General features: G+C 31.7%; 2 protein-coding genes across 3 annotated transcripts; both read left to right on the top strand.

Moving 5' to 3' along the window:
* Positions 1–974: 974 nt before the first annotated feature.
* On the top strand, positions 975–4,449 carry LOC118044822 (probable inactive poly [ADP-ribose] polymerase SRO5). Of its 2 annotated transcripts, XM_035053309.2 has the most exons (6): positions 975–1,397; positions 1,505–2,057; positions 2,214–2,455; positions 2,552–2,688; positions 2,786–2,881; positions 4,040–4,449. In XM_035053309.2, exons 2-6 carry the CDS (start codon positions 1,507–1,509, stop codon positions 4,151–4,153), a joined length of 1,140 nt encoding a protein of 379 aa, XP_034909200.1. In that variant the 5' UTR covers positions 975–1,397; positions 1,505–1,506; the 3' UTR covers positions 4,154–4,449. The 2 variants fall into 2 exon arrangements, with proteins under 2 accessions (XP_034909200.1, XP_034909199.1); XM_035053308.2 differs by having other exon boundaries at positions 978–2,057.
* Positions 4,450–10,334: 5,885 nt separating this feature from the next.
* On the top strand, positions 10,335–11,264 carry LOC118044855 (uncharacterized). The gene has a single exon (XM_035053335.1). The coding sequence runs from the start codon at positions 10,335–10,337 to the stop codon at positions 11,262–11,264; it is 930 nt and encodes a 309-aa protein (XP_034909226.1).
* Positions 11,265–16,547: the final 5,283 nt, after the last annotated feature.

Genomic DNA, 16,547 nt, shown 5'->3' with positions numbered 1-16,547 from the left:
AGCAGGAGGAGGAGCCCAGAAGACAGGATAAACTGATATTCCTGCTGCTCACTTTTTATTAATCATCATAAATCATAATAATGGTAGAAGCAGAAAATGAAAACAGCTAGCGCTTTTGTTTTTTTTTTTATTATTATTATTTTATTTATGTTGATGTCATTAAAATTAAAAACGATATAAATTTTAATGTTCTTAAAATTTATAAAATTTGAATTAATAATTTTAAAAAATAAACTTGACTAATATAACTAAACACCTTAAATTTAGCATTTTTGTTTTCTTGATCCACACAACACCTGTCCTGCATTTAATTCCTGGCTCCTAACCCCAATTTATTAAAGAAATTAAAAATCTGAATATTGTACGAGGAGTAACATTTTATTCCAAGAAAAAATCTTAAAGATAATAAATAGCATAGGATTTCTTGTTTTGGGAATGAATAAAGATTATTTTTTAAAATATTTTTTATTTAAAAATATATTAAAATATTTTATTTTATTTTTTTAAATTCTGTGCTGCATTTAATTCCTAGCTCCTAACCCCAACCTATTAAAAAATTAAAAATCTGAATGTTGTAGGAGACGAGTAACATTTTATTACAACCAAAAATCTCTTGAATGCTCTGTACATTTTATTAGAAGAAAAAATATATTATATGAAAGTGTAGTAGAGATTATTTTTTAAAATATTAGAAATATTTTAAAATATTTTATTTTTATTTTTAATATTTTTCAATATGGATATAAAAATAAAAAAATAATAATATTTTAAATTTTTTAAAAAAAAATCGAGAATATTTAGGCAATTACAGAAGTGCCTATGATATGAAATGGTTAAAACGAGAAAAGAAAAGGTAAAAAAAAACCGGGTACGAGCAATCCAAACAAAAACAAAAACGACAGGCGCGGGGGAAAACAGAGAGCGCCGCAGGCCAAGTCAGAGTGGGAGGGAGAGAGGCATCGCCAAGCGTAAACCAGAGTAAGAAGAGCGGTTCCGTTTATATTTACAAAACTACCTCTCCTCTCCAAGTAATCAAATTCAAACTCCAAAGAGATATATCTATATATATACATATATATATAGAACCACCCCGGCTTTATCTCTCTTTTAACTCCCTTTCTTCTCCTCCATTGATATTTTTCTCTTGCTTGCCCACAAAGTCATTTTTTCAACCCTCTCTTTACCTCTTCTTTCCAGTTCTCCTTGTATTCTTCGGACACAAGTTTGCTTACAACATATATTAGTTTCCATTCATGGCAGAGGACTCGATTTCCTTGGCTTCTTGTATCATCCCTCCTTCGCTATGCAACTGATCGTTCATTTCCTCTTACAATTCTCCCTTTCCACCATCTCCCAGTTTTCTATTACATATTTTATCTAGGCTTGCTGTCAAATACGTACGTTTGTTCTCTAGTTTCAGCAATATTTCAAGTAGAAAAATCTCTGGTTCTCGACAACTTATTTTTTTTTTTGACATCTCTTCTTCTTAAACCGACTTGAGCAGTTATGGAGTATACACCGATTCAAGTCAGAAATACCAATGGAATCACACACGGGTTTACTTCCGACAACACAACCAAGAATTCTTCACAGAATCCTACTACTACGAATTACGCAAGCAGACATTCACATGATCAAGAATCAGTTATTTCTGATAGCGAGAGTTCCAGTTCTGGTGCCAGTTCTGGGCAACTCCCATCATTTAATGATGGGTTGGTTCGACTTTTTGAAGGAGATAGAGTTCATGATCTCATTAAGCGAAGATTCGTTTCGGGTTTGGGTTTGCTTGGCAAGCAAGCAACAGTTGTTGCCATTCACAGGAACTCTTATTCTGGTGTTTTGGAGCAAGCTAGAATGCAGTCCTTTCAGATTTTTGCGAAAGCAATGGAGAACAAGTGTGGCGGCGATGCGAATGTTAAGTTTGGTTGGTACGGTGGTACAAGAGATGAGATATGTGAGATTGTGAAGCATGGTTTTAGTGCCCGAATGCTAGACAACAGTAATGGACTCTATGGTTGTGGCATTTATCTTTCTCCGGATGATTCTCCTGTTGAATGGTAAGCAAAAGATTTCTCTCCTTTGATTTCGTCTGTTTTTTATCTGCTTAATTTGATGTTAAACAATGAGACGTGAGCATCGAGCCCAAAGGATTTTTCATATATATTTTAGTTAATTTGTCGATTATAGGCTTCTTCTTGTCCTGTTTCTTACAGTGTGAAGAAATTGAGTGTTGATAAAGATGGTCTGCGGCATTTGTTGCTTTGCCGTCTAATTCTGGGGAAATCAGAGGTTGTGCATCCGGGTTCTGATCAGTGTCATCCGAGTTCTGAGGAGTTTGATTCAGGAATAGACAATCTGTCATCTCCTAAGAAGTATATTTTATGGAGCACCCACATGAACACTCATATTTTGCCAGAGTTTGTGATAAGTTTCAGGGCTCCTTCTCGCTTGAAAGGTAGGTCATCCACAACATTAGTGTTTGATGATGTTTTGAGATTGGGAATTGTTTCTTGATAATTTCTCATTGTAATACTATTGTTTGATTGTGCAGGGTACTTTAGAATTCCAGAATCCGTGAGGAGGCCAAATTCACCATGGATGCCATTTCCTGCTCTTATTTCCGCACTCTCAAAGTTCTTGCCTCCTACAACTACCAAGTTGATTATCAAGTATCATAGAGATCACAGAGTAAGTAATTGAATTGGATTTATTGTAGGAACCAGCATTCGAAAGGTGTTCGATTTCTAGTATAGTATGATCTCACAATGTTGAACTTTTGGTCCAGGAAAAGAAGATTTCTAGACAACAACTAATACAGCAAGTGAGAAAAACTGTGGGGGACAAGCTACTGATTTCAGTCATTAAGTCATTTAGAACCGAGGTATGGAACCTCCTCTAATGAAATAGTTTCCCTCGTCTTCAAAACAAGGATGATTCCTGAGTAACAACTCTTCTATCATCACTTTGAATAAATATAATGAATAAAAAACCAAAAAAAAATGTATTCTTTGATCAAAATAAACATAGAGAAGGAGCTAGAAGAACGAAAAATCTTTCAATTTAGAGTTTTAACTCTATGAAATTTTTTGAAGTTTAGTAGCGGGATTTGAATATCTTTCAATTTAGAGTTTTAATTCTTTGAAATTTTTTGGAGTCTAGTTGTGGGATTTAAATATCATGTTAAGTATGAATCATAGCTTTAATATTTTGTAATTTATTTTATTTATTATGTGCTCTAGATACTAGAATAAATATCTGATGAAGTCAAAAGTATCTCTATCAAGATAAAATAACATACTCATTTTCTTTATTATCAATAGGATCCATTATAACAAGTCTTACATTCATATTCTAGAAATACAAAAAGAAAGAAATTCCAGGATCGAATTACCAAAATACAATAGCATAAAATGGGTTAAAAAAACAAAACCAAAATGCTTCACTTTATATTAAAAAAGCTATAATTTAGTGATTTTTGTAAATTTAATTCATTGAAATTCCATCCAGTAAAACAGAGCCGTTATTTGGATAACAGAGCATGTTCTGTGCACTCTTGCGCGGTCCGGCATAGAGGATCTATCTTCCTTTTCTAGGAATCCCGTTAGATGTACACGATTTCCATAGCAAATATGCATCAAGGGAAGTGATGGTGCTCTATAACATGAAAAGATGAATTTTTGGAATAAAACTCACGAATATGATCGCGGAATGTTTTTCTGTTGAAGAAAATGCTTTACTTTGTTTCCTTTATTCCAGAACATGATTCTTAATGGCTTGCAATGGCAGCAGTCATTTTCTGCTACATGATTTGATTCATTAAATTAATTTTGCTTCTGTTTTCTTAGTAAAGCATCACTGAATAGGTTCATAATGATCATGCTAGCATCTATCTCTTAATTACTCGAATTTGCATATAGATAAGACCCACCTCTTGCACTTTTTCAATACACAGTCATTAATGTAATCTATACTCAGGTAGGGAAAAAAAAGAAGCAAAAAAGCCTTATTGGTGCTCGAATTCTCTATTTTTGCTCCGCAGATACTTGAAACACAAAGCAACTTTGAGGAAAAAAGGGTTCAAAAGGGAGTCAAGAATGGAATGAACTGTGATGAGAAGAAAGACGGTATGGAAGAATTGATGATGCATACATGAAGCACGGTGAGGAGCAGCATTTTGTGATCTGGGATGGATGGAAAAGACAGATGAAACTGACATAAACGAGTAGCTAATCCAAATTGACATATAGAAATCGAGTGTGTAGTTGTTGCTAGGTCTTGTTGTAGTAGCAGTGTAGTCAGATGAGCATTTTGCATCGTGGAAGTTTGATTTTCTTGTGGAATCACACGATTGCTATGCAAGTGGAAACATTTGTCAGCAACATGTGAAAAGAAATGTAACGTGTGATTCTCACTAGAAAAATAAAATGTTGTTACAGCTCAATGATGAAACTGTGGCTGGCTCTCTGTCATTGTACATTTGACGATCAGCTAACATTTTTTTTTATTTCCTAACATGAATGTTCAAACCAGTTTATACGCATTTCAATTAATCTTATGAATTTTAAAATTAACGATCATGTAAGCTTCTAATAACATTAAAAAGACTCAAACTCGTGACCATTGAAAAACAAATTCAAGATCTGACCAATTCAATTACCCTTCAGCTAAAATCTTGCTATACTAGTTGCTTGCTAGATGGCACAATCAGAAAATTAATGCTAGATGGCACAATCAGAAAATTAATGGGTCCTGGAAAAAGGATGGCCTATAAATAAGTCTTGGAGTGCATGTTCATAAGCATTATTACGCCAAGGAAATTGTTCATAAGCATGTTAATTGATTTTTCACTGAGCAGCTATAACTCAACTGGCATGTTCATCTTCGAGGCAGATGGGTACCTTGCGACGGCTTGATTTTTGGACAGATTTTGCCTGAACGGAAGCTACTGGCTCTAGCCCCAGTCTCTGCCCGATTGGGTTTGTCTCGGTACAAATCTAACATCAGGGAAGGTGTCATGGATTTAATTAGACAGGGGAATTTGGAATCAATGTAAAGAAAAATCTGTGTATATTTATCACACTTAGAACACATCAAAACCACCCTAAAATCAATGGATAGTAAACCAAAGATTTCTCCTGAAACTCCACAAATAGATCTTAATATAGTGAAATTGTCAATATATATATATATTCAAACTTTCACTCACACCAAACGGCCGTCCCATATTTTTAACTTTGTATATAAAAGTTCCTACAAAATGCCCAATATGGATATGAGAATGACTCGATGGGAAATGGTTTGGATTTAGATAGGCATACCGTGCTTGATATTGCGATCAAAATATTGTTTGTTAAAATAAAAAATAAAATTACTTAAACTTATTTTTTAAAATATTATTAGATTATTTTGATATATTAATATTAAAAATAAATTTAAAAAAATAAAAAATATATTATTTTAATACATTAATAAATAAAAAATATTTTAATAATAATAATAATAATAACAAGTATACTCTCGGTCTATTGTAAGCACCACATACAAACGAAGCTATTAGGTGCATTTCAATATTTTTAATTGATAAAAGAGAGACATAATCTATGGTGTTTGCTACAAAAGAGGAATTTTAGATGTTCAGAGAAAAAAAATAAAAATAAAAAAGTAAGGTTTGGAAATAAGGAGGGTAACACCGACTCTATTTATTGGCCAGTTTTTACCCAATTTAATTTAATTAGGATATAAAATGAAGGTTTTTACAAATATTAATGCAAAATGTTTTCAGATACTAATATAAAATTACATCTGGAATAGTAAAAGTGTAATTTCATGAGTATTTTACCCTTTCTTTGTAATTTCATTGAATAAAGATTTATTAAAAAAATTATAGAATCCCAAATTAAAAGGCCAGAAAATTAAGGGGGAAACCTGGGAAATCGAAGGCCCACTTAGCATAAATGGGCCGGATTTTCAGTGCTAAATCCGGCCCAAACCGCTGCCATGCCATCTGTGTTTTCAGTCACCATCAACAGCTACCCTTCATCTTTTCCTGTACTTTTGGTGTGGCGAAAACAAAATTACCCAAATCATCATTTCTTTTCCGTCTTCATTTCTTGCTTAAAACAAATAATAATAATAATGAAAAATATATCACAGCTTGCATGATGATGGGAAGTTCTTATGAAGAGAGGAGGTAGCGTCTTTAAGAATTATGATTCGTGCAAGTAAATATGATTTCACCCTTTTTCTTTAATCTGTGTTTGGGTTTTAATTATAACTTGAGCAGCATTCAACTGCATTACAAGGATATCTTATTCTCTACTTAATGATATAATAAATAATTCAATATATAATTTTTTAATATATTTTTTAAAATAAAATTTTTTTGAATTTGAAACATGTACAGAATCAATTATCTTATGTTACTAATTAATTTTAATTAACCAGTAAAATATTAATCTAGCAGTTAAGGCACTGTTATATCCCTGTAAAAATGAGAACATAAGTTTGATATCTAGAAAGTGCATTTATTGAGTAGAGTAGTCACGAACCTCGAATAGGACTAGTCTCACTTTTTAAAAGGATGGGAGGATACTTGGATAAGAACAAAAAAAATAATAATTTTAATTAGAAGAGAGGATAAAGCTGGTTATTAGGTTTTGTCAAAAAAAATCATTTAAATTCAAAAATTTAAGTTATGTTGGATATAATTCCAATAATTATTTGATATTACGTTTAAATAACAAGTATGAACTAAGACTTTTGAAAAACAATAATTTGAGAATATATAAAAAAAATACCCTCGAATTAAATTTTGTGTTAATCAAGATTAATTTATAGTTCGTATCACCATTTTAGAAATATCAGCTTACCCTATTATGCAAGCAAAAGAAAAAAAAACACAATTGTATGAAGACTATTTACACGCATCATATAATTAAAGGAATAAAGAAAGAATAAGTCGCTGTATTTTAATGGCACTTCAGATGACTTGCACTCAAAGTCTCAACTCTTGTCTCTGTGTGAAAAAGATTAGTTAAAACACAAGTGTTAAACCCTTCTACGTTCTTGAAATCTGAGAACAAGCTTAGACTTCTTAGAGCTGCCCTTTGCGTGTCCGAAAATCGCTCAATTAATAATTAATTAATTAAGTTCAACAAAGTAAATGATGGTGATGTTTTTGATATTGTAGTCATGATTATTTTTAAAATTTTATTTTTAATATTAATATATTAAAATAAATCAAAATTCACATAAAAAATTAAGATTTTTAAAAAACATATTCACCGTAAAAACAAATCGATGTTTTCATTGCTTACACACCACCTAGACTTTAAACATATTGAGGGGTGAATTATGTTCACAAGTATGGGCACACCCATGCTCTTCCAGCATACTCATTGGGCAAAATCATTGTTAACAAGTTTTGCATTTTACATTTCAAATTTATCTGGTGGTTGATAAGGTTGCACGAAACGGCATTAATAGTAGAGTTTTAGGCAGGTAATTGTATTTCAACCCAATCCATAATTGGAATTGAATATAAAATAATAAATTAAAAGCTTCATGCTTGTTTTTCTATTTCAATTTCAAATGTGTAATTAAGAAAAATTTTAAAAAATTATTTTTTTGTTTTAAATTAATTTTTTTATAATTTTAGATCGTTAATATTAAAAATAAATTTTTAAAAATTAAAATATATATTACTTAAATACATTTTCAAATAAAAAATTACTTTAAATAAAAACGGTAATTATAATAAAGTTTCGTTACTCTTATCATAACTCCTTGGAAAGAAAAGGTGGGAGGTTGTATTTTTCACGTGTTGGCGGCACAATCGTGAAATACGAAAGCACGTATGTATTTTTATTTATTTTCTGTTGAATATCAGCTTGTAATTGATTTTGTGAGATGCTTGTAGCGGTGTTCTTACAGCCCCACCAAATACGTGATGCATGATGACTTACCTATAGTTATTGGCAATAAATAATAATAATAAATAATAATAATAATAATAATTAAATCAAGGTTACGCATGCCCTTAATTAAGCAACCATTCTTTTACCAAACAGTGGACTTTTATATATATATATATATGAAAAATATATTCTCTAATTAAGTTCATTTTCTCTTTGATTGATATTTTAACAAAAATATTTTTTTCGTGCTCCAACAAGTTTATTATATTTAAAAATGCAATCCTTATATAACAAAATCAGCGCTTGCAATTTCGAATACATATTTAATGATGTCATTCTCTTCTACTTGAAAATATTTGTCCTGTACCCCATGCTATATTGCAATAAAATATTTCAATTTAATTTTTAATGCGACCAAAGAATGTACCGACGTTATGAAATTGGTTTTAGATATCATGGTTTATTTGAAATTATATTATATACTAGGTTATAAGTTTTGCATATTAATTTCATTTTATTTAGGATAATATTTTATTAATTTATTTGTTGTTTTTGCCACCTAGGTTTATTTTTTTTTACTGTAATTATTGAATTTGTCTTACATTTCTTAAAAACACAACCATCTTCTAAAATTTTTTAATTAAAAAAATATTTAATTTGACCAACGATGTAGCATGTGTCACGAAAGTAGTTAACACCGTAGCTAGTAAAATACTACAAAACCTGGGAAAACCAAAAAGATAAGAAAAAGAAAAGGTCATTGATTATTGTTGAGTGAAGGCGTCTGTCTTTCAATGTATGATGTCCCTTACATTAATTTAATGACACTTGGAGGCATGAAGCAAAAATGGTGGATTGTTAAGCAGAGTAATTAACGTGGGAGGCCTGAAAGCCCTACACGTGTTGATCATCATCACTAGGCATGGTGTGATGGCAATCTACCCTCCAAAACAGTGGTGCCCATGCCATCGTCCTCCCTGGATAGAGGTTGTTGCTTTACCTTTACAAAAAGGAGAAAAAAAAATAAAAAATAAAAAATAAAAATCACCAATAATATTGTTTAAAAAAGGAAGAGCATTAAATTGGCGGTACTGTCTATCGTGTGATTATCCCCTCTTACCTGCCCTCCTCCAACCTCCTGATGTCTCTCCCACTTGATCTCCATCACCACACATATTGCCGTATTAATTCAACGAAGATGGACGTTTCGTTGATGATTTGGAGCTAGCTAGGGCTACCAATGACTGTATGTGAAACCAAGAACAGTATAAGAAGTGGACATCCACGTCATTGGCCCCGTTTATTTTTATATTTAAAAAGTTTTAAAAAAAATTAAATTTTTTTATTTTTTTCAAATTAATATGTTTATAATATTTTTAAATTATTTTGATGCACTGATATCAAAAATAATTTTTAAAAATAAAAAATATATTATTTTAATATATTTCTAAATTAAAAAAAAATTAAAAAAACAATTATGACATCACTTTAAAACTACCAAGTTTTGGTGAATACAGCAAACACAGTGCTTAACTCAAGGGCTGATGTTATATATATAAATAAAATGTAGAATCCAATGAAACATGTGTCTGTTTAGTTGTGTTTTTAATTGTATTTTAAAAGTAATAATTTGATAATTTTTTTAATATTTTTTTTGATGTGATGATATTTTAGTGTATTTTTAAACCAAACATATTTTTTTACAAATATAATGCATAACAATATTAAGATTATTTCGATGCATTTAGCATTAATGAATATAAACTTTAATAGAAACTTCGTAGGAAAGAGAGAGAATAAATAAGAGCATCATGGATGATCAAACCTTTAAAAAGTTTTGATTGTGATATTTGATTGAAAGTGAGTTTTAACAAGTTTTCTTGTTAAAATTTGATTTGTTTAATTATTTATTTAATATTTTTAGGTTATTTTAATGTGTTTGTATTAAAAATAAATTTTAAAAAATAAAAAATATATTATTTTAATACTTTTTAAAATAAAAAATATTAAAAATAACCACTAAAATATTAAAAAACATTATCTTAATTAATTAATTCAATTTACTATGGGTCAGGGTCGCCCGACCTTCTCAAAAACTTTGAAAAATATGAAATTAGTTTTGGGTGACACGCACCAATCACCATCACAGCCTCCTTAATAAAGTGCGTCTTCCTCTGCTTCTCTCTCTCCCCATCCAAAATATACACACAAATTTCTCCCATTACTTTCCACACCCATAAAGCCACAACCAAGCCCTCAACTCAAGCATCTATATATCCAAAATCCCCCACTTGTTTCAATCCAGACCAACCCAACTCACTCTCTCTCCCTCTCTTCCTCTCTCTCTCAAAAACTGAGAACCCAGCTCTCCAGTTGCACGATTTTTCGCCATTAAATTTAGGCAAGGATAGCTCCATTATGCAGCCAAGTAGGCCCTTAATCACCCTTTCTCCAAGCTCTCCAAGCTTCAACTCCTACTCTTCAAACAAGCTAGCAGAGATTGCAGCAAGGGTCGTCCAAGAATTCACAAACGAATCAGAACAAGTAGAAGACGCGAACAACAACATTTTCTCTTGGCAAGAACAAGGAGGAGGAGAGAAAAGCAACCACCCACAAAACAACGACGAGGAGGGGGAGGAGGGGGAGGATGACTTCGAGTTTGCAGTTCTAAGTAGGCCAGAACCACAATTCCCTCCGATTTCTGCTGATGATATCTTTTACAACGGCCAAATCAGACCCTTCTATCCCTTATTTAACACCAAGTTACTCTTAGACGACCAAGAATCCCTACCCAGATCGAAAACTGCAACCAATAGTACCCAAGATGCCAAGAAACCAAATAGATTACCCCTCAGGAAGCTCTTCTACGAGGACCGTGAAACCTTTTCGTGTTCTTCATCGGAAGCTGATGATATTGACAGCCTAGAGCCTGAGCCTGGAACGTACTGTGTGTGGACGCCAAAGAAGGAGGAGGGGTCTCCAGGGAGCTGCAAGAAGAGCAACTCTACAGGGTCTAATTCAAAGAGATGGAAGTTCAAAGATTTTATTTACCGGAGTAATAGTGATGGTAAGGATACTTTTGTGTTCTTGATGCCTAATAACAAGAAGAGTGGCCTCCATCACCAGAGATTAGGCAGCGATGACCAAGATGGGAACCATAATAAACAGGGCACAGAGAAAAGTAAAGAAGCGAAAGGAGCTGGAGGAGGTTTGTTTCAATTTCAAGAACATTATTACGTGAGGAGTAAAGAAGGTGATAAACGCCGCTCCTATCTGCCTTACAGGCCGGATTTGGTAGGGTTTCTGTCTAATGTTAATGGGGTGGGAAGGAATCTTCATCCATTTTGAGAGGTAGCGGATGATTAATATACATATTCTTATTTTATTTTTTTTGTTATTTTTCCTTTTAACAACAAATTTTGTGTGTATTAATTTTATTTTTTGTTTTCGTAGTAGGTAATCATTTATAATTTTCAGGTTGGATTTCAATTTTGTGTGCAGATAAAATAATTAAGCTGTCGTGATGGATGATGTTGTATGTTTACAATAGTTTTTTAAAGTTAAAACATTTTTTAAAAATATATTTGATATTAAATAAAAAATTAGCAAATCTTTGAAGTCAATAGGCTGGCTTGTGGGAGTGGTATAACTCTATAAAAATAAAAAATTGGGTGTCAATGTTCCTTCTTCCCAGCTTCTTGATGATAAGTTAATATATTGTCAGATCTTGTAGCAACTGGGATAATGGCGCGTAGAAATTCTATAATAATCGCTCATTGATTGGTTGGGAAAACTGTGTCTCACAGGGCAGGAAGTGTAGCCATTGGCTATTGCAAATTCGGAACCGCCATTGATTTGGTGTTCTTGTACCCAACATTTGACCCTTGAGATCCATACCATCAACATTTTGATTTTATTTTTCAATATTGTATGAAAAATCCACACGGTCGAGCTGGTTGGCATGCTGTTTTCCTTTCTTCTGGCATAAATCCTCGTATCTTAATTCCACAAGGAAAAATCAAACTATATATTTCTTATCAAATTATATTAAAATATTTTTTTATTTTTAATATCAATATATTAAAATAATCTAAAAATATAAAAAATAAATTTAAAACAAGTGTATGTATGGATATATATCACAAGTCAAATAGGGATATGATATAACTTATTTAAATTCAAAGCAAAATTTAATATCAAGCCTAGAAGATTTTAAAATTTAGATATCAACATTAATCAAAGAATTTAGCATATAAAAAAAATGTCCATCTATTAATCTTAGGATAGTTTAATTAATCACATCTTAAATTTACTCTTCAATAATTATGAATTCGAGTTTTTTCAGGATTACTGAAGACTTAAATTATTGTTAATTTTAAAATCTAAAAAATTAATTAATATATATATATATATATAAGTTGGTCCAAACACTCATATGAAAAAAAAAAAAAAAAAGATATATCATTTATTTTATATTCAAAGTATATCATTTTTTGTGCTTGTGTAATTTTAATAATAAACAAAAGTACAATGATTTTGATATAAAATGTTATAAAATTGTCAAATCCCATTCCAGATGTCAAGAATCCAACACGGCGGCTTGCAAATTCCAACGCTGGGAAAGCAGATGAGCTGCCGTGACAGTGTCGTGTGAAAGGAAAGGAACCCAAGACCTGATAGAGAGCATAGCAGTGTTGTCTGTCCCCAGAACTGGGCCTCCCCTTCCGCTATGGTGCCGCCAGGAAACATTTCTGGGTCCTGGTCTCTGCCTTTTGTTCTATCGCTGTCGTCCCCGCGTCAATCCCACTGCAAAAGCTTCCATTAATATCTAGGAAAATGTGTAAAGTGGAACGTAGAAATTTCCACCCTCTCTCCCTCCGGGTAAACTGGGAGATTATGATACCTGAAAATGCAAGTGCTTTGATAAACAAAAAACAGAGGATCCAATCAAACCCTAAACGGGAAATTAAGTGGGAAATTAACTGCTGGAAAATTTAAAATTACCTCAAATCAGATATAATAATGTAGGATTTTTAGGTTTCACGTCGATGAATAGAGAGACAGATGACCCAAAAACATGGATAGGTGCGAGTGACCAATATTTCCTAGACGTCCCACCGTAATTCACTCTATATGCGTAAACAAGAATTACTGGTATAAAATGGAAAGAAATATAATTTAACTTATTAGATTTTGAATTTATTCTTTAAAAACTATTAATTTAAGTGTTATAAATTTCAAATCATTAAAAACTTAATTGTGTATTATTAATTTTAAAATTTTAAAAAATTAATCAATATATATATATAAACTGACCCAAACATCATGATTAAAAAAGAAAAACCAAATAACAGTCATAAAAAACTAAACAGAAAGTGACTGTGGTGAGCTTTAATTTATACCGATAATATAAATCATATCTTGGATCTCACCTAGCAGCTTAAGCTATTGGGTTGAGATGGTTCTTTGACATGGTATCAGAGCTTTAATAACCAAGCAGTCACGATTTTGAATCTCATCATCCCCATTTATTTGATAAAATTAAGCACAAGGTAATGTGAGCCTGTGTAAGTTTCAAGTCCAAAGAGCTTTCATTTAAGGAAGTGTGTTAGAGAATAATATAAATCTTATCTTAAATCTCACCTAATAACTTAAATTATTAGGTTAAGATAATTACTAGTAGATACTAGCTACATAAAGAATTCAAAGAGAATAAATGGCAGCTAGCGGTCTGATATCTGGCCTCGGCCTGTGCACAACTTCCCTTTTACTCCTTTTGGAGAATACGATGCCAAAGCATGTTCCTTTCTGGAATTCACAGGTATCTAATATTTCTTGGATTCCTAACCAAATCAGAATTGAGACCTGCCATGACCTCCACACTGAAGAAAACCTCTTTACTCTTTTCCATTCTCAGCTTTTGTCTTCTTTCTTGATGTTTTTTTCATTCTCACATTATCTAAAATACGGACAGCAAACTTCTTGAAGGGGCAAAGACTCTGTCATGTATACGAGAAATTAAAGAAAATTCTTGTTTTCACAACACAGAATTTGATTATTAGTTAAGACGTACATAGTGTTGTTTGTCATCAAGGACGTGGTGTAACATCAAAAAAAACTTGAAATTTGCATGGTAGTTTTGAGTTCAAGTCAAACGTGTATTTTTTATAAAAATACAAGAATTTTATTCGCTTATCTAAACTTACAAAATATATTTTCCAGATGATCGGTTTCTCAAATCTCAAAAAAAAAAAAGTTAGTATTGTTTGTGCATGTAGAGTTGCAAATCCTCTTCAATTATTCTCTTATTGTTTCAAGATTTCCATGCAAGTCTTTATAGAAGGTTTGAACCGCTGTCCGAATCGTTTCTTTATGAATACAAGATCAGCCATGTCCCAAATATACAAGCTCGACAATCCTCCTAAATTTAATCACTGAATCTTGAGTCTACACTGCTCCTAAATCTGGCTTCGCCGTCGTCACTGCATCCATGGCTCGCTGTTTCTTGTCTCTCGAACCTGTACCTGAGAGTAATGGATTCTGTCAACATTCTCGGGCTTATTATTTTTCTAGAAGAAAAAGAATTAGGTGGAGGTAGCTAAAGTCCTTAAGGTAATCATCGAGGTTGCCTTTTCTTTGGAATTTGGATAAAATTCCAAGGTCATCCCATTAATTAATGGTGTGTCTCTTGGGTCGCTGTCTATATGGCAACTGTGCCATTGCCGACTATGCTCCTTGCAATAATCTTTGCTTGACCTATCATTTTTCAGTGTGTTAATTTGTCTCAATCATCAAATTGTTACCGTATTGTTAATTTATTTCCCCCTTAAAATTTACTGAATTAAGGATCAATATTTAATCCAATCGTTAATTATCACCCAATTACTTTGCTAAAGACATAAATAAATACTTTGCACAAAATTGAACTCACACAAAATATGAATGACGTGCTTACACATGATCAATAAAATAACCAAATTATTTCACTCTAAGTTCTAAAATATTTTTATTCTCATCTATTTATCTTTAAATTTTATTTATTAATATAAATATTCAAACTAATTTATATATATATCTTGTAATAATAAATAGATAGCCATGTTCGCAAGGCACCATGAAAGCCCCACATTTGGATGGTGCCTTCCTCGGAAAATGGCGGGCCAAGTTTTTGTTTTTGTTTTTTCTAAAGTCTTCCTCTCCCGTTTTAACTTTTTTTTTTTTTTTTTTGTAATTTGGGGTGTCTGGACCAGCTTATACACACTACAATTAATCCCTGTATTCACTGAACATCCTAAAAAAAAAAGTCTTGGAGTGGGACAAGAAAGGGAGCACCATGCTCTCCTTAAGACCTAGATAGCTCTGCTTTCACATGAATTAACGACATACGATAGCAAATTAAGAAGAATATTAGATGCTTGCTAGGAGTATTTGTTGAGCATGTGCAGAGACTATGAACACTATCTTTCCTCACAAGTGGGGCATCAAGTCTATGTACTGTCTGTAAATCGATCAACACGCTAGAGGTTTGGAATGATCGATATAGATAACCGATTTAATTTAAAAATTCAAGCTGTTTGTAAGTCATTGGTTTCATACCTCCATGGTTTGACAAGCATTTGTCTTGAATTGAAGTTTCTTTGATGTTAAAGTTGTTTAATAATCAATTTAATCTAAAAATTAAAGCTGTTAAATGAAGTTATAAGATATGATATATATTATATTTTAATATATCTCTTTAAGTGAAATTTATATAGGCTTGAAATTTATAAATACTAACATTATATTGTATTTAATTTTTATTAAATAAACGAAGGTGATGAGATTTGATCTCGTGACTGCTTGGTTATTAAGGATTTGATACCATATTAAAAAACTAATTCAACTCAAAAACTTAAATTATTAAATAAAAAATCTAAGATATTATTTATATTATACTCTAACACATACTCTTAAGTGAAAGTTATTTGGACTTGAAATTTATAAAGATCCATACTACATTGTACCTAATTTTTATTAAATAAATAGGGATAATGAGATTTAAACTCGTGACTACTTAGTTATCAAGGATCCGATATCATGTCAAAAAATCAATTTAACTAAAAAACTTAAACTATTAGATAAAATTTCAAGACATAATTTATATATATTATTCCATATCATATACTACAGCACACAAATTCTAACAATTATGAAGAAAGGAGAAACCATAGTGAGTGATTCTCCATTGTGAGAGGGAGTCAAACTATTAGCAGCTAGGTCTAAATTATTAGGAAGCATGCTTATATAGCAATTCTGGGAGAGAGTGAGTGCCGGAACTTATTGCATCCCCCTCTTGTTTAATTTTGTAGCGGCCATCAAGTATTACAAGGGTCGTGAATCCCTTACAACTACCAAACAAAAGAAAAAAAATACCTAGAAAAGCACTCAAAAATATTATATTCTCTAATATTTTACGAGGAAAAGTGATCAATCCCGACATCAATTATACCCAAAAGGAACTCCGAGTATATGCACCGACAATGTATCTTTATTCTCTATAATAATCTCTGAACTTATTCGTTATGATTACAATTTTTTGTTTTGTTTTTTATTAAAAAAATAAAGAACTGATTGGGTTTAATATTATTATAA

Source organism: Populus alba, chromosome 12, assembly GCF_005239225.2.
Source record: "Populus alba chromosome 12, ASM523922v2, whole genome shotgun sequence".
NCBI classification, from domain to species: Eukaryota; Viridiplantae; Streptophyta; class Magnoliopsida; order Malpighiales; family Salicaceae; genus Populus; species Populus alba.
This window is presented reverse-complemented; position numbering and strand designations above follow the sequence as displayed.

Excerpts from the sequence above, each read along its gene's own strand:
- LOC118044822 (XM_035053309.2), top strand. The coding sequence starts at position 1,507 with ATGGAGTATACACCGATTCAAGTCAGAAATACCAATGGAATCACACAC. Across the intron at positions 2,689-2,785 it reads AGTATCATAGAGATCACAGA|GAAAAGAAGATTTCTAGACA; the intron begins GTAAGTAATTGA and ends CTTTTGGTCCAG. Across the intron at positions 2,882-4,039 it reads TTAAGTCATTTAGAACCGAG|ATACTTGAAACACAAAGCAA; the intron begins GTATGGAACCTC and ends TTTGCTCCGCAG.
- LOC118044855 (XM_035053335.1), top strand. The coding sequence starts at position 10,335 with ATGCAGCCAAGTAGGCCCTTAATCACCCTTTCTCCAAGCTCTCCAAGC.